This window comes from Nilaparvata lugens, chromosome 5, assembly GCF_014356525.2.
Source record: "Nilaparvata lugens isolate BPH chromosome 5, ASM1435652v1, whole genome shotgun sequence".
Lineage (NCBI taxonomy): Eukaryota > Metazoa > Arthropoda > Insecta > Hemiptera > Delphacidae > Nilaparvata > Nilaparvata lugens.
The window spans coordinates 3,327,257-3,347,850 of record NC_052508.1 but is presented as its reverse complement, the minus strand read 5'-3'; the positions used below and the strand labels follow the sequence as shown (position 1 = coordinate 3,347,850).

Sequence of the window (20,594 nt, the reverse complement as noted above, 5' to 3'; positions counted from 1 at the left end):
TAGTTCCAAATTGCATGTGTAATAAATTTTGAACGTTATTAAATGAAATGATCTATGCCAAGTTGCTTGCCAGGCGGCTAACTGTAGCCTAAACATTACAGAAGGGAATGTAGGCAAGCGGTGGAATAGACGCATAGTAGCCATCCACACCTCTCGCGCTCAACGATATTTGTACGCAATTGGCAAGTGTGGAAGCGGCATTATTACAATGCTCGTATTACATAAAAGAAGCAATGGGTCGCCAGACGAGGACAGCAATATTATTGCTAATCAAACACTGCCATTATAACGTGAACATCACTATAGTGTGATGCTCGGACGATACTCGGTGTCCAAGTATTAATTATTAATCAATTTGATGATTAAATTACGGGTTTGGTCCAACGAAACAAAAACGACAGTAGCTGGGAACATAATAGACTAGCGTTTTATCGGTTGCATTTACTTACTCAAATGAAACCGAGTTTTTTATGACATTGGAACTAAAATATACCGTGTTACGCTAATTAGATGGATAATCTAATTATAATAAAATTTATACTATTAATAATTTATTAAATTTAATTATAAAGATTACAATACAAATACGATTTTTTCAATATCATTCCTAAAGCAAGGAAAAATGAAAAGAAACATATTTGACAGTCTTCAACATTTATTATGAAAAAATGTGCACAACTTTTTACATACAAAAACAGACTAATGAGATAATAAACAAATAAATACAGTAAAAAAATATATAAATACATTAAATTGACTTCCTTATAAATATTTCAGCTAGTATTTGACAATTTATTGTAAACTTGTAGACCAATATTTGATTAACTGTTTGTCTTGATCTTGAACTCCCAATGCAAGTAGAAGAGCAGAAGAGTTTTCAGCTGGAACTCTGTTGATGAGCTTAGAAATGCTGCAAAAAATATTGTCAAATAAATACTTAGAAAAGGCTGATACGAAAAACAAGTGTATTGAAATGCATTTTTTTAACAATTTTCATTCCTTTCGCTTTGTAGTTGAATGTAGCTTATACTCAAGTTGAGACAAAGAATTTTAGAATAATAATTCTTATAAATGATTACAGTACTAAACATTAACAACTCATGGAATAGAAATATTTCATGGATTATGTTTCTTAAAACATACTGTAATTGATACATACATTCAAATTATACTATAATTTACAAACTTGCGAAAATCCCATATAATATTTTTTGTTCAAATGGAAACGTCTAAATGAAATTGACCTACATCAATAATACGGTACTAGCAGTTCTGTGAACAATAGACCTCGCGCAGTTATACACCACAGTATCCATGCTTCGTGCTTCATGCTTGTCTTAGGAGGCGACTAAAATGGACCTCAAGGCAACTCCAGAAGTTACCTTGCCTTCAAACTCACGGGATCTGCCCCATCAGGGCAGTTTCGGAGGGGCAAAAAGAACCCCAAGAGGCTGAGTCGAGGGTGGCCGAGCGCCGGGAGACCTAGAGGCAGTTTGGCGTCCCCTCTCTCAGCGTAAGGACCTACAAAAAGGTCAGGAGTGGAACTCACTTAGGTCACGAGTTTATGGGTGGAGAGGCCAAAACTCACCACTGCTCAAAGAAGGGCGGCCATTTAGGCAAAACTTCTTGGGAGAGGTGAGGCTTTTGACCCTGCGAAGTTTCGGAGGGGCAAAAAGAAAAACTCAAGAGACCAGTGATGGGTGAAAACCCAGGCACAAATGTGGGTCAAGAGGCTAAGTCAGGGGTGGTCGGGCGCCCTAGAGGCAACTTGACCGCCCCTTCCTCAGCGGAAGGACCTACAAGGAAGGCCAGGAGTGGAACTCACGCAGGTCATGAGGACTAGTCAGTCTGAAGAGACTGCCAAGCATATCACACTGGATTGCGACAAGGATTGCAACCAGGTGGATGCAATGGAATGTTAGTATAGGGAAAAACTCCTGGTTCTTGTAAAGGACATAGGTATTGGTTTGTCTAACTAACATACTACTTGGGAACACAAAAGCCTCGGTTGACGTGTGGGGTTCTTTGAACCTTTGAATCCTTGAATCCGTCCCTTCAAAAGCAATAAACAATAAACAGGTCAGCCCGAGTTGAAAGCAGAGAAAGGTCGAAAGAAAGTTTACTTTCAGTTATTGATTGCAATAATTAATAATCCACTCAACAGCTGATTTATTATAAATAATTCTATAGTCTGATTTTTATGGTAATATTAGCGTTCAAAGGAGACTCCTTTTTCTTTTGTATTACCCTTAGAATGAAAAATTCCAAGAAAACCTTATAATATATACGTCGACGCGAAATTGAAAAAGGAACATACCTGTTAAATTTCCTGAAAATCTATTGCCGCGTTTTGCCGTAAATGCGGAACATGAATATAATCATAAAGAGAAATGCAAAACCGTCGACTTGAATCTTGGACCTCACTTCGCTCGGTCAATTAACATGAAAATTAATAATATCGAGTGACCTGGCTGGTTCAGGTGTCAGAGTATTCATGCTGTACCTGTTCAATTTCAGAGCCTCTGACGTGACCTAACAACTGTTTTTAGGCAGCCGGGACCGACGCTATAATGTGTTAATCCGAATGACGGGAGTGGTCCGAGAAAAATATCTTTCCTGGGTCGTGATTCGAACCCGGACCTCTGAATTATAAAACCAGCACTCGACTACGACCACTTCTACCATGAAAAATAGAGATATTCTATTCTAATCCTCTTTGATATTGTCAAAGGATAAGGAAGGAATTACTTTTGTGGATTCAATTGAATCAAATTCACTTCACGAGTACACTGATTAACTGAAACACTTGAAAACTTATTCAATACTTACTTGGTCCATTCTTTTTTCAACGCTGTGAGGTGATAGTTCAGAACTTTATTGTTCAGCGTCTGATTTTCTACGGCTTTCAGTAATTTATTCGCATAGGTTGGGTCTGTGAAAAATAAGAAAAATTTAAATTCCACTATGGATACAAACATCTAGAGTGAGGTCCACGTTATAATGACAGTGTTTGATTGGCAATGGTATTGCTATCCTTGTCTATCATTCAACAAAGCGGATAGCGCTATCTCTTTCTCGCTTTGCTCTGTTACCAGATCGTCTTTCAACAATGTAGAATTAATAATTAACAAAATATTTCATCTTAATTATGAAAATTCATTATGCAATTATTGAAGAATGTAATTTTTCGCTTGATAAAATATAATTGATTATTTTAAATAAGAATGAACAGTTAATATTACTTCAATAAATCTGTATCAGCTACCGTCTATAGAAGGCATTGACAAAACAGAGAATCGGCAACGTTGAACTCCTATCTTTTTCCGTTGCCATTATAACGTGGACCTCACTATAGATAGTCAGACTCAGTAGATTGAAGTACAATTATAATGGTATACTCCCACATTTCCACCAAACAATCAAATTTCACAATATATTAAACTATTTGGTTTCATAGATGCTTTTATACGTTCCTATTAAACATATAATTTGGAAACAGATGAAACTGGAGAATTAGAATATTCACCAAAACATAAATGAAGTTATGGTAATCATGCTTCTATTCAAAGTTCCAGACAGCATTAGATTTGAAGTACTATCAATTTATATTAAATTCCTTTCATCAATACAAAAATCCATTTTTTCAACAAATGCAATAACTGTGGATAAGTTATGAACGAGATGAACGCATTCCACATCATGTGGCACTGTTATGTCAACAGCCATTTCCCTACAATACTGGTCTTGTGAACGTGAGGAGAGTAGATAATAAAGCTTAAGTCATCTAGGCTACTTATCAAGTTGAAAATAATCACATCGATAGAGAAACCACACGAAATGAAGGATTTGGTTCAAGTTGATCAACCTGAAGATGTTTTACAAAGATGAAAATACAAACTATTCCATTGTCTAGATTCATAATAATATATTATCTCAGTATAATAATTTATGGCATTGACTAGAGAAAAATTCATTGATTAGAACAATAAAACATAAAGTGAATTGCGGAATCGAAAATCTAATAGCAATCTATTAGTCTTACAACGAGAGGTTTCCGGTTCCAAAGTTCTCAGATGGCAATTTCCTTGGAGTATGTCCACCCTTATAATGCCTACAGTGGGTTGCGGCACTGCTACCTGCGTCCCAACGCCTAGCAAATTGCAAATCTCGGGCTCCACATATTCGTCGGCATTCATTGTATCCTTGCAACATTTCTCAGGTACTAGAGTCTGCAATAAGAAAAACTTGACATTTAAAGAGGATTCAAAGTTTATTTGAGTTTTTAAAGTGATATGCATATTTTTATTGTGGTATATGGAACGTATTCTGAATTATTAACTTAAAGTCTTAATTCTTAAAGTATTACTTCTTAATTATTAACTTAACGTATTCTTAAATTATTAACTATATTCTGAATTATTATCTTAAAGTAATCTGGAAAAGTAGGAGATCTGGAGAACCAGAGCAGAAATATGTTGTTTTTCAACCAAAGTGACATTTAAATAAATGGATGTATCCTGTATAATTCGTACATACTTTTAATAGATAAAATAAAAATGAGATTTCAATCAATTATGAAGAGCATTCTGTATAATTGAGCAGTATTGATTAAATTTTCAGTATCATGGAATAGGCTCAAGATTTTATCAATGCTGCTTCAACAGAATCAGAGAATAATCCAAAATACAGGGAGAACGTCTAAGGACAAAATGATTCATTATTCCCATACCTTTAAAGTTTTAATGGCTGACTCAACAGCAGTCAAATTGTCACCCCTCAAAATAATTTGTTTTCCTTCTAACAAGCCGAGTATTACTCTCTTGAAAGAATCTGGTCCTAGGAATGACTGCAGCGACCTTATATCTCCATCTACAAACGGAGATAAAAAAATGAGAAATTTTACATCGTTTAAAATAAAATATCCTGTTACAAAAAGGCCTATCAGAGTTCGATATCGAATCAATTACTACAGCTAATGTGTGAACTTGGATTTGCAATTTATGGACGTTTGAAGTGTATGACAGTGACCTACTGTCCAAAGCATTCAGCAGATTTTGCTAGTTCTCAAACACAGTTACTTCTCTTCCACTCTACCTTTCATTATTGTAACTGGCACTTGAGCTGTAAATCTGTATTAAAGTTTTCAATTTTGAACCAGAGACATGCTGGTTCCAATTCCAAAGCGACGACTCCAGCGGCGCAGGTCCAGGCTGTATTAACGGCTGTAGCCAATTACAGTATAATATTGTAAACAATAAGACATATATAGTCATCACAGCCTGTTTGAAGGCTAATTAATCTTTAAACTATTATGCATACTGTTTGTACAAGGTGGGTCGGGGAAATTACTTATTTGAAAAAAATCCCGTGAGTTGAATTGGTCATGTAGAGGGGCAGGAGGGAGCGCATCTGGAGGGGGAAGTTCTCAAATTTATCCTCCCTCAAGTAAATAGCCATCATGCTCCGGTATAGAGAGCAGCGGGCCTTCGCAGTTGAGAGCTCCTTTTCTAATGGTTGATCACCTTCCGCGCTCGATTTGAAATTCCTCCCAACAGACTTGTCCCTGGCCATAATTCGATTCTGTCGTGGGTTAACTCACTTCAGGAGTGTAGAAGTGTCGCTAAACCCAGAAATGAACTTCAACGTACCATTAGTACTCCAGAAAATATCGAAAGAGGGAGGCAGTCAGTTGTGCATTCTCTCCGGCGTTCGGCTCGCAAACACGCAGCTTCTATGGCAATTTCTGACTCCACTGTTCGACGAATTTTCCATGAAGACCTTCAACTTCATCCCTATAAATTGGCTGTTGTTCAAGAATTGACTGAACGCGATTTTGTTGCCCGTCAAAATGCATGTGATATACTGATTGACAACCTGCCTGAAGACGCGGTCATTTGACAAGGCTCATTTCCACATGCGGTTCCTCAATGCGATTTTTTATGGGGTTATTTAAAATCCCTGGTTTATGTCGATCGACCGCGGACCATAGCACACCTCAAGAACAACATTCGCGACGCCATTGCCAACATACCGATTGATATACTGCAACGAAATTTCAAAAATCGACTTCATCAGTTTATGCGCAATGGGGGTCGCCATTGGTCTGATGTTATTTTCAAGACTGCATGGGAAAAAAATTGAGATATTGTATTCTCTTATAAAAAAAAGATTGAAACAATATCCAAAGTACTTTTGTTTTTATTGACCTTTCAAATAATCAAGTTTCTCTGGCGCACTTTGTATAATTATAATGAATTTATATCTGTAATTATTATGTGTATTGAATTATATGTATGAAAATTATTGTCAATGCTATTCTGAATAGCGTATGTCATTTATTGATGAATGAAATATTACAAAGACTACAATAATATACAATGATGAACTACAACTACAGCTTTTAATACAGCGCGGCTATAGTTGTGCGCTTAGGAATTGGACCTTTTGAAGCACAAATTGTTGTCTAATAAATACTGTATTTGAACACTCACGTTATACAACTATTTTATATTAATAAGAGTGTGAGTTGAACAAAAAGAGCATACAGGACTATGGTAACAACCAATATTATGTTGATTAACAGATGGTAGTTTATTAAGTCGAGTGAAGGATATAATTATCATGAATAGTTTTTTCAACTTGAAAATAAAATAAAGAAATCAATTCTTTTGCTCAATTTATATCGTGAGTTTTGAAACAGCTAACATATGAAATTGTGGATTAAACAATTTGTCAGAGAATGCCAACATTCAATGAAAAAGTTGACATACTGGACTAACTTCCATTCAACACGTCAAACATGCTGAAATTATCACATCACTGCATCTGCGTGAAAAAAGCTATAATGCTATGACAAACTATTTCAAGGAAATAGTTTTAAAAATACAGTGAATCTATTGAATAACACAGATCTTGATTCAAGACAATTTATCAATTTGATTTACCTAATGCAATATCTGGATGAGCGTGATAGTATGGAGATCGAGGAATGCATTCAGAGAAATATCTCGATTGAGCTCTCAATAACCATGTGAACCAAGTGTGCACTCTGAAAAAGTAAGCTTGTTTAGATAATTGTGCAAAAAAATAATATATTATTCCCACAACTTACAGCGAGCATGTATGATAAATATAATTTTTTACATGAATTGAATAGGAGTATTAGTGCAGATCAATTCATTAAACTTTGACAAGTCGACTTGTAAGAGCATTTATCAAATTTGTTCATTTTATTAATCAACTCAACATTGACGAGGAGATTGAAAAGGAAGAAGCCAACAGATCTGGTGTAAGCCTCCAGGAGTGCTTAGTGAAAGTGGAAAAAATTAATACCTATTTCAATTTAGTGCAGTGATTAATGAATGAGCTAATTTAAAACAGGGAGAAGCTATTACAAGATTATTTTTGTAAAATGACTTGAAGTATTAATTTAGAATAGAAAAAACTGATCGTAGGTCCTAGTACTAGTAACAGTTATATTCAATAAAAACAAATTAGTAGTATGTTGTAATAGATTCGACAAGATCGTTGGAACGACTTGGAACAAATTACAAGTTTACAATTATCATTGGCTTCCTACTTCAATATTGGAAACTCTAGGACATTTTACTATTACATACAAGCATCTTGAAATTCAAATAATTTGTACTCACTGTGCGAAGATATAATTACAGCGTGTTAGACTACTCAGAGATCTTGACTGAGGAGGATTATTGAATCTGAAAGGCTTTTCGAGGTTGTATACCTGTATCAAATACAATAAAAAAATGTTAAACATTTACAAAGGAGTATGTCTCAAGTTTTTCAAATCTGCATTAAAGGAATGTCTAGATGTATCATAGTAGAATATGCAATATTCACGTATCTATACATTTATTTACTACTAAATTTTCAATGTGTAATTTATTGGACCCTAAATCTGTGATGATAGCAATGATATTCATCGATAAGCCAATATACATAGCAAAATCAATAATATTCGTATTATTAAATCAATTAATACATTGGCCATATAGTTTATGATTACTTATTACTATTATTAGCTAATTTTTTATAGCATTGAAATCATAAAAATGTTATGAGAAATACGTTATTAAATAGAAATCATGGAAATATTTTGAGAAGTACGTTATTAATTAAAAAAATTCTAAAATTGGCATTATATTCCTATTATTGTCATAATATTCTCACATTATTGATGATGACTAAGAGTCAGTAGCAGAAACGCCGGTTAAATTTAATCGTGATGAATTCCACAAGAACCTATCGGAGAAGCCTTCTTTTTGAAAAAGCCTTTTCTGATTAAAAATAATCACGATTAAAATGTAACCGGCTTTTGTGCAACCGGGCCTGAGTATTTTTAAATGTAAAAAAATCACTCGAATACCTGCAGTGCTCTTTCTTGAATTGTCTTTATGACAGAGTTTACAAATTGATGCAGAAACTGCGACAAGCCGGAGAGTAGCGCCAAATCTCGCATAGTTATGACAATACTGAACCATCTGTGAAATCCTCTGGCCATGGCATCTCTGACTGAGAACGAGAGTGAGAGGCAGCAGTTTTCTCGCTCACTGAATAGACACGGATTCACCTACAACAAAAAAGCATCGTATGATCTTGGTTACTAGCAGATTCCAGGAAAGTATGAAGAGCAGAATATTTTACTAGTAACCCGAATTACAATGGAAACCAAGTCTACAAAATCGAATAATTCAAACTATATTCTATTATACAGATGGAAATTACTGAAATTGCATTTCTTCAAATGCTAATGCTAACAGGGTAAACAGCTAGATGAAATTCAATGAGCGCTATGACAAATAATTTTTCAATAGTTGCGCTCATCAAATTCCCATCCAACTGTTTACCTTGTTGTCAATATTTGCAGTAGCAGAAGTCTTTGGGGTGATTTGCAGCATTTAATTTGGAATTTCGTTTAGTAATAATAACTACATATTCAATTAAATGGTGCAATGCATACAACTGGAGGTTGTGTTAAGTGGTTCTAATAACACCATTAACGAGTACATGTCCATATTACCGTGAAAAGATGGTGTACAAAAGCTGTACGTAATGTGAACGGTACAAATTAAGAATGCTTCCCTCGATTGAGTAAAGGAATTCAAACTCCAATTCGAGTATTGTGAAGAAAAATGTATAATAGGACTATCATTATTGTACTGTATTTGTTTCAATTGGAATTAGACATGATTATTTCAATTATAGTTTCCAAGTAAAAATGGATAATACAATTGAACAAAAACGTGGGATAGAATATTAGATGAATTTTAATGGAAGAATACGATTGATGGGAAATATATTCACCAACGTTTTCCTGAATATGATGCCCACACAAGCCTTGGGCTTGTGCGTAAAAAATTTGTGAAACGAAGGAATGATAGTGAGAGCAATGTGAACCTACATGGTGGATTCAGTACCGACCTCGCAAGACTACATTACAATTACAAGAATATCACAACTCCATTTGAAATAATTCCATGAATCAATCAATTAATTAGAATATTTGCTAACCTTACCTCGCAACTTAAACTTCGTACGCAAACATGTTGAAGCCAGGACGATAGTTTTGGAAGGTGGTAGGGCATACGACAGCTAATATAATTTGCTTGAGTCTTTTCATCAATACTCACGAACTGTGAGTTCATTTCACATGCCTGAAAAATCAATAATTCGATTTAATTTCAACACAAATAATAAATACAGTGATATGTAATGGAACGTGTTACTACTAAACTTATACAAAAGCTTCTAAAACTATTCAAATCGTTGTGGAAGATTTGAATGAGAAAAGCTCATACTCTTATAGAAATATAAGCTTTACTCTTCTTCATTGGTCTACACTCTAGTCTGAAAAAGAGGAGTTGTCATATTACTAATTCTATTATTTATTAGACGTTCATTATAGCAATAACGTTTATTATAGTCTATTATAAATTGTCTCAAATGAGATCTCTATACTGTATTATGTTTAATGGAAAACAGGTAGTCAAGCTGAGAGGTGCTAGCTCAAAACTGAAAGGTGTTGAGCATGGAGTATCACAGGGCTCGGTTTTGGGCCCCCTGTTGTTCGTATTACTCTTAAATGACTTCTCAAGCAGTCAGGGGGCAGTGCTTTTTGCGGTCGACTACAAAAAGTCTTGCTTTGTCTGTCGACTGCTGTTGAAAAGCGGGAGAGTCAGTGAATTCTCAGTCAACGAATTCCGGTCGATGCAGAACCAGCCACTTCCACAGTCAGTCAATTCCGATCAGCGCAGTTAAGATTCATATGGCAGATTAACATGGAGTCAGCGAGTTCCGAATTAGCCAATTCTATCAACCCCTTTTTGCAGATGACACCACCTTGATTGCCAGAGGTGTCACTGTGGAACAGGCAAAGGAGGAGTCCGCCAGACTCATAGAAGTAGCTAAGTTGTGGTTTCTTGCTAACAAGCTCAAACTAAATGAGGAGAAAACAAACATCTTGGTTTGCTCATTGAAAAGACAACCAGTTGGATCAGATCCAGTAAAACCTGTTAGGATTATGGTTGGATGAGAGATTGAGTTGGAATCACCATGTGAACCAAATATGCAGGAAATTGTCCAGAGTGCTGTACCTTCTCCGTAAGCTAAGATATGTGGTGGATCAGAGCAGTCTTTGTCATGGTCTATCATTCGCTTTTTCACAGCCATATCATCAATGGATTGCTCCTGTGGGGTCACGCACCACGACGTGCTGCTACTGCAAAAGAAGGCTCTGAGGATAGTGACATTTTCCAGCTTTAGGGATCACTGCAGGCCACTATTTAGGGATCTTGGGATACTCACGATGTACAGTCAATATGTGTAGTGCTCGCTGATTTATATCAAGAGGAATCTGGAGCAGTTACAAAAAAGGTGTGATATACACAGCCACAATACGCGACATGCCACTAGACTGGCGGGGAACTACAATAGCTTTCCTTCCCAGGCAATAAGATTTTTCAACAGCCTTCCTAGACAAATTCAGGAAACACGGGACTCTTGGTTCTATACCACAGCACAACATGTTGCTGTGCTGGTGGTTAAAGCCGAGTTAGTTTCTCTGCTTGAGTCAGTTCCATATTGAACTCGAGTATTAATAAGCACGCTTGGCCCATGCTGATCACAGAAATGACATAGCGCTATGACGGCACTCATCTTCTACATACAATAGAACTGAAAAATAAATCACATTTAAAAATTCAACAAGAATAATAAAAAAACAAATATTTAGTAAGTAAATTACAGTCTCTATTCTACAAAGACATCGTTCGTGAATGGTAACAAATACTACTGGTTCAGAGAAATTTCAACAAGCACTCATTTTTCAATTTGTGAATGTTTAATACCGTACTGTGATTGCAAGATTAGTATAATATAAATTTTATTAGTGCAATGCTTGGATTTTTTAACCCAACTAGACTTTAGCAAACCCCAAACTTTCAAAGTAAAGCGCAAAGAACTAAATAATTGCGGGTCTGATAATATAAGCTGCAACTGCAACTGCGGGTCTCATAATATAAGCAGAATCAAGTTCAATAAGCCTGAAGTTTAGAAAATTTGTTGTTCTAGTCTAGACAAATAAAGAGAGATATGGATAAGATTATAACAATTATGAATATGGCCTTGGAAATGTTCGGAACTCAATTTTCAACTTAGCAGCTCTGTTAACGATAGTTGAGAGATAAACATATAAACAGTCATCATTCCTACCTCCTGTTAGGACGTGGGGGCGGTTTAAAAGTAAAATTGTTTATGCATATATCTTGAAAGCCATGAGTTTCAGCGACATGAGTATACTGCATAAAATTTGCAACAAGATTCAGTAGCAGTTTTTGATATTTCCATAGCTTTCGAGACATTTGATCTAAGATTCAATAATAATCGATAAGTAACTTGTATATATCACTATTTTATGGATTTCTTTTCGTGCTTCTTCGTGTTGAAGCAGTTTTAGTATAGAGTCGTTGTGTGAATGAGTGTGGAGTATTCACTTTTGCAAAAATCTGGTGTGGCGCACTCACACAACTTTTCTTGCCGTTATGAAAATTTCCATTAAACTCGCAAAAACCACCTCGTGTGTCTCCAGCGTAAGATTCGAGTTTTCGGAAATATAAATTTAAAATTGATCAGCGGACAAGATCAATTCTACTATATCTCTTCCAGTGAATGATTTGATAGAATCATTTGATCGAAATTGTTCGTGTCGGATCCTTATAGTGTAAGGACCGTAAGTTTCAAATTTCAAGTAATTCCGTTAATTGGGAGATGATATATCGTGAACACAGACATACAATATGTCATAGTATAGTATATATCAAGTATTTGTCATATACTCTCTCTCACACACACACACACACACACACACACACACACACACACACAGCACACATACAGATCAATACCCAAAAACCACTGTTTTGGACTCAGGGGATCTTGAAACATTTAGAAATTGGGGTACCTTTCCTAAATTCGGAAAGCAATACTTTCCCTACCTAAGGTAATAGGGCAAGGAAAGTGAAGATTGGTAATTGAAGGGAATGTTTGGAACACAATTTTTTACTTTGCAGCTGTGTTCCTCAGTTTGGACAAGTAAGGAGGTAAACAAATCAAAAGTTCTAAACCTACCCCTTGTGCTAAGGGGATGAAGGTGTTTAAAAATTGATTATTTTCTGTTTTTCTACTTATGCGCTTGTAAGCTATTTCCTATATTGGATACAATGTTTTCCATCGACATGATCACTAATGTACTGATGTAGCTCGTATGGATGGCAGAAGTGTTGTCTGTTATGCAGATGACACCACCTCCATGGTCATGGAGTTGATGAGCTGACGGCCACAATGTTGGAGAACAGGGTTATATCATTGTTCATCCTGGAATCTATTATCCAAATGAAGAAATCAACCCAAGTTCTCAGATTAGACCGACACAGTTACAACACTAGTAACAGACAGAACATAGACCTCCCACAGCACAGACTCCAGTAGTACAGTAGGTCAGGAAAACCTTCATCAGGGAACTAAAGCACTACGCAAGCAATAGACCATACTACAGCCTGGACGAGTTTGTAGACGAGCACACCTACAGACCATAAACGGTTCAAGGAAGCCAAGGATAAACGACTCCTACAAAAGGGAAGACGAAATGACGATTCCCGCAGCCCTGGCTGCTAGTGAAGACCACAGAAGTATCAAAGTAAGTTTCAAAGGTGTTTGCTTAGGACTGGTTTTTTTGGAAACCTCCTCCTCAATGAAGATAAAACGCAGTCAGGATAGGTATGATTTTGCACCAGTTAAACTGCTTGTGTTTATCCTGGACACGGAGCTGTCTTGGGCTGCAGGCTGAGCAGGGTGGTTTTCCTGCTCAAGAAATTGAAATCCTGTATTCCTGCATCCTATTTTAAGATCTGTTATTTCTGTTTTTCCAGAGCATAATTTTGTATGACGCTTTCGGGTGGAGCCTCAGATGTGTCGCAATTGTTGCTCATTCAGAAGAGGGTCCTGAGGATCCTTTGTGGTACTGAGAGGCTTGCCCACTGTCGTTCCCTCTTTGTGAGAGAGAAGATCCTCACTATCATTTTCCTCTATATATTCCTAACTCTTTGTAGAACACATGCAAATGTGGGGGAGCTTGTAACCAGTCAAACACTAGCCTTGTGATGAACCCTACCAAAGACTGAGCAGGACTCAGGTTTGGCCCATCTGTCTGTCAGGCTCTACAACAAACTGCCGGTGGTGGCTACAGTGAGGTCCACGTTATAATGGCAGTGCTTAATATAGCAATGGTATTGCTATCCTTGTCTATCATTCAACAAAGCGGATAACGCTATCTCGTTCTCCATTTGCTCTGTTGCCAGATCGTCTTTTAACAATGTAGAATAATTAATAATTAAATAACAAAATATTTCATCTCAATTATGAAAATTCTTTATAAAAATATTATTTCTTGCTTAATAAAATATAATTGATTATTTTAAACAAGAATGAACAATTAATATTACAAAATAAAACTGTATCAGCTACCGTCTATAGGAGACAGAGAATCAGCAACGTTGTTCTGCTACCTTTCTCCACTACCATTATAACGTGAACCTCACTATAGGATTCTGCTTGCCGGTCAAATCGGAGGCATAGTATGGAATGAGCCTTTGTACTCACTACGTGAGTTTTTCATGTCGGACAGCAGCTTGATAAGCGCATATTTTTGTTCTGATTAAATAAATGCTGATCACAGGTTTGAAGTGCATAAAAGTCTCTTTTGTAAGATGGATTATGTTACTATTTATGTTTTTCTTTTTATTGCTATAGGCTAGCAATTACAGTAGGCCTACTACTTTAGAACTATCATAAACATAACTGAAAGTTTGATTTGTGTTTAAAACATTTCATATTATAAATGTTTGTTGACTGGACTATAGTCTGTAGGGAAAATTGGAAGTTTTCGATTGGAATTACTAGCCTACTGCCTTCAAACTGGTCGAGCCTAGGAAAATAATAAAACAATACGCTACTAAAGATTTCAATAAAACATTTTAACCCTGAAACAAAAAACAACGCTAACTTAAAAGGAAAACAACCCCCTTCCAAATAACCCTGATAACACGTCTTCTTATTATGTTGTAAACAAACACCAGCTATGTTGGTAATGTCGGTTAAAATGCAACTTACTTACCAGAAGATGTACAATGTACTTTCCAATTTTTATTTTGTTTTCAACTACCATTGAATAATGTATAATAGAGTTAGTGTTGGGATTAGATTAAGTGAAAATTCTTTATAAAAATATTATTTCTTGCTTAATAAAATATAATTGATTATTTTAAACAAGAATGAACAATTAATATTACAAAATAAACCTGTATCAGCTACCGTCTATAGGAGACAGAGAATCAGCAACGTTGTTCTGCTACCTTTCTCCACTACCATTATAACGTGAAGATCCACTTGGATATCCCTAGAATCAGCAACTCATGATGAATGCTTCAAAAGTTAAATATTCCGGAGGTAAAACATTCCCCCACTCGGATCTCCGGGGGGGAAAGCTCGAGAAGTCACATCACAATGAACAACGAATTGGTACATGGAATGTGAGAACATTACTTCAGAGTGGAAAACTGGAAAACTTACTCATGGAAATGGAAAGAATGGAATTAGACGTGTTAGGCGTGGCAGAGATGAGGTGGCCCCAGCCTGGAGATTTCTGGAGTGGAAATTATAGGATAATTCATTCAGGCACAGCAGACGATCGGCCTGGCTATGGTGGGGTAGGCATAGTACTGAATAAAAAACTTGGAAATAGGGTAAAGGGATTTGTGCAATATAATGAACGATTGATCTCAGTACGGATTGAAACCAAACCAAGGGATACTGTGATAGTGCAGGTGTACATGCCAACAACTGATGAAGAAGACGAGGCTGTTGAGAAATGCTATGAGGACATAAACGAGTTGATTGGGAAACTGAAGAGTGAAGAAAATCTTATTGTACTTGGAGACTGGAATGCAACAGTTGGAGAAGGAGCTGAAGGAAACACAGTTGGGAAGTATGGTTTGGGACAAAGGAATGCAAGAGGAGAAAAACTGATAGAATTCTGTTCACAGTATAAGTTAGTGGTGACAAACACAATATTCCAGCACCATCCAAGGAGGAGATATACCTGGAAAGCCCCTGGGGATGTAAGAAGAGCTCAAATAGACTATATATTGGTGAGAGAAAGGTACAAAAACCAAGTAAAAAACAGTAGAAGTTACCCAGGAGCAGACGTTAACAGTGACCACAATCTTGTTATGATGCACTGTGAACTGAAATTCAAAGCTCTGAAGATGAGAAAAAGCAAACAATGGGATATGACCAGACTTAAAGATGATCTCACTCAAACGAAACACGTGGAGAAAACAAACAGGACCATGGAAGAAACAGAAAAGCAGATGGGAGTGGAGCAGGAATGGAACAAAATAAAGAAGAGTATCGAACTTTCGGCAGAAGAGGTATTAGGAAGGAAAAAGCAGGAGAACAGAAAGGAATGGATAAGCCAAGATATTGTTGAAATGATTAATGAAAGACAAAAGTACAAGAATTCTCAAGATGAAGAAGGATTAAGGAAATACAGGAGTCTGAGGAACAAGATTATTCGAAAGGCAAAGCAAGACAAAGAAGAATATTTAAGAGAAATTTGCAAGAACATAAACAATTGCATGAAAACAGGGCAGATGGATATAGCTTACAGAGAGGTAAAAAGATTCTTTGAAACAAGGAAAGTGAGAATAATGAGTATTGTAGACAAAAATGGAGAATTAAAGTATGATTCAGAGAGTATAGCAAAACGTTGGAAAGAATATCTGGAGCAGCTGTACTGTGGAGAGGACAATGAGAATCTGCACTTGGAAAGTGAAGACCACAGAAGTATCAAAGTAATTATCAAAGGTGTTTGCTTAGGACTAGTTTTTTAAAAAACTTCCTCAATGAAGATAAAACGCAGTCAGGATAGGTATGATTTTGCACCAGTTAAACTGCTTGTGTTTATCCTGGACACGGAGCTGTCTTGGGCTGCAGGCTGGTTTTCCTGCTCAAGAAATTGAAATCCTGTATTCCTGCATCCTATTTTAAGATCTGTTTTTCCAGAGCATAATTTTGTATGACGCTTTGGGGTGGAGCCTCAGATGTGTAGCGATTGTTGCTCATTCAGAAGAGGGTCCTGAGTATCCTTTGTGGTACTGAGAGGCTTGCCCACTGTCGTTCCCTCTTTGTGAGAGAGAAGATCCTCACTATCATTTTTCTCTATATACAGTATTCCTAACTCTTTGTAGAACACATGCAAATGTGGGGGAGCTTGTAACCAGTCAAATCCTAGCCTTGTGATGAACCCTACCAAAGACTGAGCAGGACTCAGGTTTGGCCCATCTGTCTGTCAGGCTCTACAACAAACTGCCGGTGGTGGCTATAGTGAGGTCCACGTTATAATGGCAGTGCTTAATATAGCAATGGTATTGCTATCCTTGTCTATCATTCAACAAAGCGGATAGCGCTATCTCGTTCTCCATTTGCTCTGTTGCCAGATCGTCTTTTAACAATGTAGAATAATTAAATAACAAAATATTTCATCTTAATTATGAAAATTCTTTATAAAATATTATTTCTTGCTTAATAAAATATAATTGATTATTTTAAACAAGAATGAACAATTAATATTACACAATAAAACTGTATCAGCTACCGTCTATAGGAGACAGAGAATCAGCAACGTTGTTCTGCTACCTTTCTCCACTACCATTATAACGTGAACCTCACTATAGGATTCTGCTTGCCGGTCAAATCGGAGGCATAGTATGGAATGAGCCTTTGTACTCACTACGTGAGTTTTTCATGTCGGACAGCAGCTTGATAAGCGCATATTTTTGTTCTGATTAAATAAATGCTGATCACAGGTTTGAAGTGCATAAAAGTCTCTTTTGTAAGATGGATTATGTTACTATTTATGTTTTTCTTTTTATTGCTATAGGCTAGCAATTACAGTAGGCCTACTACTTTAGAACTATCATAAACATAACTGAAAGTTTGATTTGTGTTTAAAACATTTCATATTATAAATGTTTGTTGACTGGACTATAGTCTGTAGGGAAAATTGGAAGTTTTCGATTGGAATTACTAGCCTACTGACTTCAAACTGGTCGAGCCTAGGAAAATAATAAAACAATACGCTACTAAAGATTTCAATAAAACATTTTAACCCTGAAACAAAAACAACGCTAACTTAAAAGGAAAACAACCCCCTTCCAAATAACCCTGATAACACGTCTTCTTATTATGTTGTAAACAAACACCAGCTATGTTGGTAATGTCGGTTAAAATGCAACTTACTTACCAGAAGATGTACAATGTACTTTCCAATTTTTATTTTGTTTTCAACTACCATTGAATAATGTATAATAGAGTTAGTGTTGGGATTAGATTAAGTGAAAAATCTTATAAAAGGAGAGCCAACATAAATAATGCCTTCTAAATATCCAAAGATCTTCTTGGATAGATTGTGTCAAATAATCACATGATACATAAACTGTAGGCAGCAAAGCTTTCATTGAAAAAATCACATAAATGGTAGAAGCTCCTCCCAACAGGCCACTTTGACAATGAACTTCTGAACACATTGACTGGGCGTGCCCTAACTGAGTTTAGCGAGCAGTTGAACATTTTCACCGCCAAAACAGAAAAACTGTCCTTCAGTCTTGACAGGCGACAGCGCGGCTCATCCAAGTCAACTCCCCCTCGAGTTCCATGTGAATGCACTTCCTCCCTTCTAGCAAATGTGCAGATGTTTTTCCTGACGTGTAGGAGCGATGACAACATGTACATGCCATGAACTGTATGATCAAACGTTGAAATATGGGCTGGTAGTGTGCATCATACTCGCTAAACGTCATTACACAAAGTGCCTTTTTCTGGAGCAGGAGTATGTCCTTTACATGCACCAGATGTCCCCATATCAAGATGCCATACTGTATTTAGCTGCCAAATACTGCATGGTACAGCATCAGCAGGCGTTCAATACTAAGTAGTCTCCTCATCTTCCGAAGTAGATAAACCACTCTTGAGAGCCTCTTGCAGACCTTGGAAATATGAGACTCCCATGATAATTTTCTATCAATACAAAAACCGAGTGAGGTCACAGGTTCAGCATCAGCAAGAATCTCTGTTCTACTTAGGGTAAAGACAATCCCCTGAGTCTTGGTCTCATTCAATTTTAGCTTGCTATTGAATAACCACTCCTTTGCCTCAGAAAAGAGCTCCTGTGCTTCGAATTTGGCATCTGCCCTGACCAATGTTTGTGGTGTCATCAGCAAAAAGCAAGCTGGAACCATCCAGGTGCAAATTATTTATTATCAGCAGGAGCAGCAGCGGGCTAAGTAGCCTACTGAACCTTTTGGAACACCATGTGGTACAATTTTCCTCATTTGATGCACCCATTATCGAAACTACCTGTCTTCTATCCTGGATGTAGTTAATTACTACTTGATATCAGACAGATGTATATCTGATGACAGGTATATCGGCACTGGACCTAGATTCACGCCGTATTAAAGATAAGTCATAACTACTATAAAAGAATATAACACAGATTCAACGTACCGCTGGCTAGTTGGCAAATAATATCCAAAATGAAATCAAGGAATTCTACTAGACTAAATTAGGGTACTAGATTCGACCTATACTATTTATTAAGAACACAACTAGTGTTTATAGGAAATTGCAGAATTTGATTAAAACTATTGATACGATGGCAACTTCGCAAAATTTTAAGAAAATTCACATTTTGAGTTTTAACCTTAACTCACAAAAATTTTAACCTCACAATCACAATTTTTATTTACAAGCGCTAAGCGCTGATCACAAAGCAGCTGTTTGGGAAATTTCAGTTTGTCAAGATCTTAGTTCATCAAGTTGTCGGTGCTCACAGAAAATCCATGTGATACTGTTTTGAAATCGTCGGATATTAATAAAACAAAATTCACATCGAATATTAAAGAATAGGGTATTACCATTAAAAAACAAAAACCTGGACCCCTGATCTATCTTTTTACGCTTGAATATCAAACAGAACTCTATATAGCTAAATTGAAATCGACCCAGTTTGTCGTCGATCCGCTTTTTGCCTCTCCTTTGATTGTTGACAAAATAAGCTAACCTTAAAATTATATTCAAATAAAGAAACATAGTTTGTTCATCCGTGATTTTCAAACGCAAACACGCAAAACATTTTCATAATCATTCCGAAAAGAGTTAATTCCATTGTTGTTTAATAAGTTTTTTTCATACTTTGATCGTAATATCAAAGTTTTATTGTGTACCCGGCTGTAAAAGAACACTGTCATAAGATTAAGATGAAGTAAGTTAGCATGGCTACTGTTTACTTGAATTTTTCTATGTTAAAAAATGATTTTCAATGCAGTATATTTACTGCTTCAATAAATACACAGTAATGGGTACAATTGTGCCGTAATTTGTCACATATACCGAAATTGGCTTACTGGGCGCTGTTCTTAGATATATTTTTGGCGCTGAACACTGCAAAACTATTTCGAAGTAATTTGAGAGTTTTCAATCCATTATTAGCAATCAAAACCTTTTAATAAAAACCAATGGATTTTTTTACCGCAAGACAAAATTTTATCAGAACAGAAAGCAGGCCTTCTAACTTGAGGTTGTAAGGTTTAAGCTAAGGTCATTCTAAATACCTAGCTAGAGCTTCTTTTGTCACAAAGTGAATTTGTGGTGAGGATCATTGAGAGATTCATCCAGTTGATGTAAGTGGCTGACATGTCGTTAAGGTAACACATAATGAATTACTATTAAGTTAAATATTTAACCTTCCGGTAGTCGCGCCCTACTCAATCACACGAGCCATCGCGTGTTGTACTTTTTACAAAATCCAATTTTCCAAGTGTTATGTACTCTGTTTACTGTCAAAACATATCAATTAATTGTATAATTACTTTTTCCATCTTCTTGGATTAATTAAGCCTATGAACATTTGAATGATTACCATTTCATAGCCCAATAAGGTACACCAAGTAAAGCCTGGT

The 20,594-nt window shown here is 36.3% G+C and overlaps 2 protein-coding genes across 2 annotated transcripts; one reads left to right on the top strand and one right to left on the bottom strand.

Annotated features, from left to right (window-relative positions):
- Positions 1-637: 637 nt before the first annotated feature.
- LOC111054904 (folliculin) lies at positions 638-19,394 on the bottom strand. Its single transcript, XM_039429726.1, has 10 exons — positions 19,141-19,394; positions 11,038-11,193; positions 9,537-9,674; positions 8,387-8,590; positions 7,653-7,744; positions 6,945-7,048; positions 4,730-4,869; positions 4,043-4,229; positions 2,830-2,932; positions 638-910 (listed from the first exon to the last, which is right to left on the bottom strand). Exons 2-10 carry the CDS (start codon positions 11,173-11,175, stop codon positions 793-795), a joined length of 1,224 nt encoding a protein of 407 aa, XP_039285660.1. The 5' UTR covers positions 11,176-11,193; positions 19,141-19,394; the 3' UTR covers positions 638-792.
- On the top strand, positions 14,991-16,466 carry LOC120351549 (craniofacial development protein 2-like). Its single transcript, XM_039429339.1, has one exon. The coding sequence runs from the start codon at positions 14,991-14,993 to the stop codon at positions 16,464-16,466; it is 1,476 nt and encodes a 491-aa protein (XP_039285273.1).
- Positions 19,395-20,594: the final 1,200 nt, after the last annotated feature.

Excerpts from the sequence above, each read along its gene's own strand:
- LOC111054904 (XM_039429726.1), bottom strand. The coding sequence starts at position 11,175 with ATGAGTGCCGTCATAGCGCTATGTCATTTCTGTGATCAGCATGGGCCA. Across the intron at positions 9,675-11,037 it reads CCAGCACAGCAACATGTTGT|GCATGTGAAATGAACTCACA; the intron begins GCTGTGGTATAG and ends TTGATTTTTCAG. Across the intron at positions 2,933-4,042 it reads GGAACCGGAAACCTCTCGTT|ACCCAACCTATGCGAATAAA; the intron begins GTAAGACTAATA and ends TATTTTTCACAG.
- LOC120351549 (XM_039429339.1), top strand. The coding sequence starts at position 14,991 with ATGAATGCTTCAAAAGTTAAATATTCCGGAGGTAAAACATTCCCCCAC.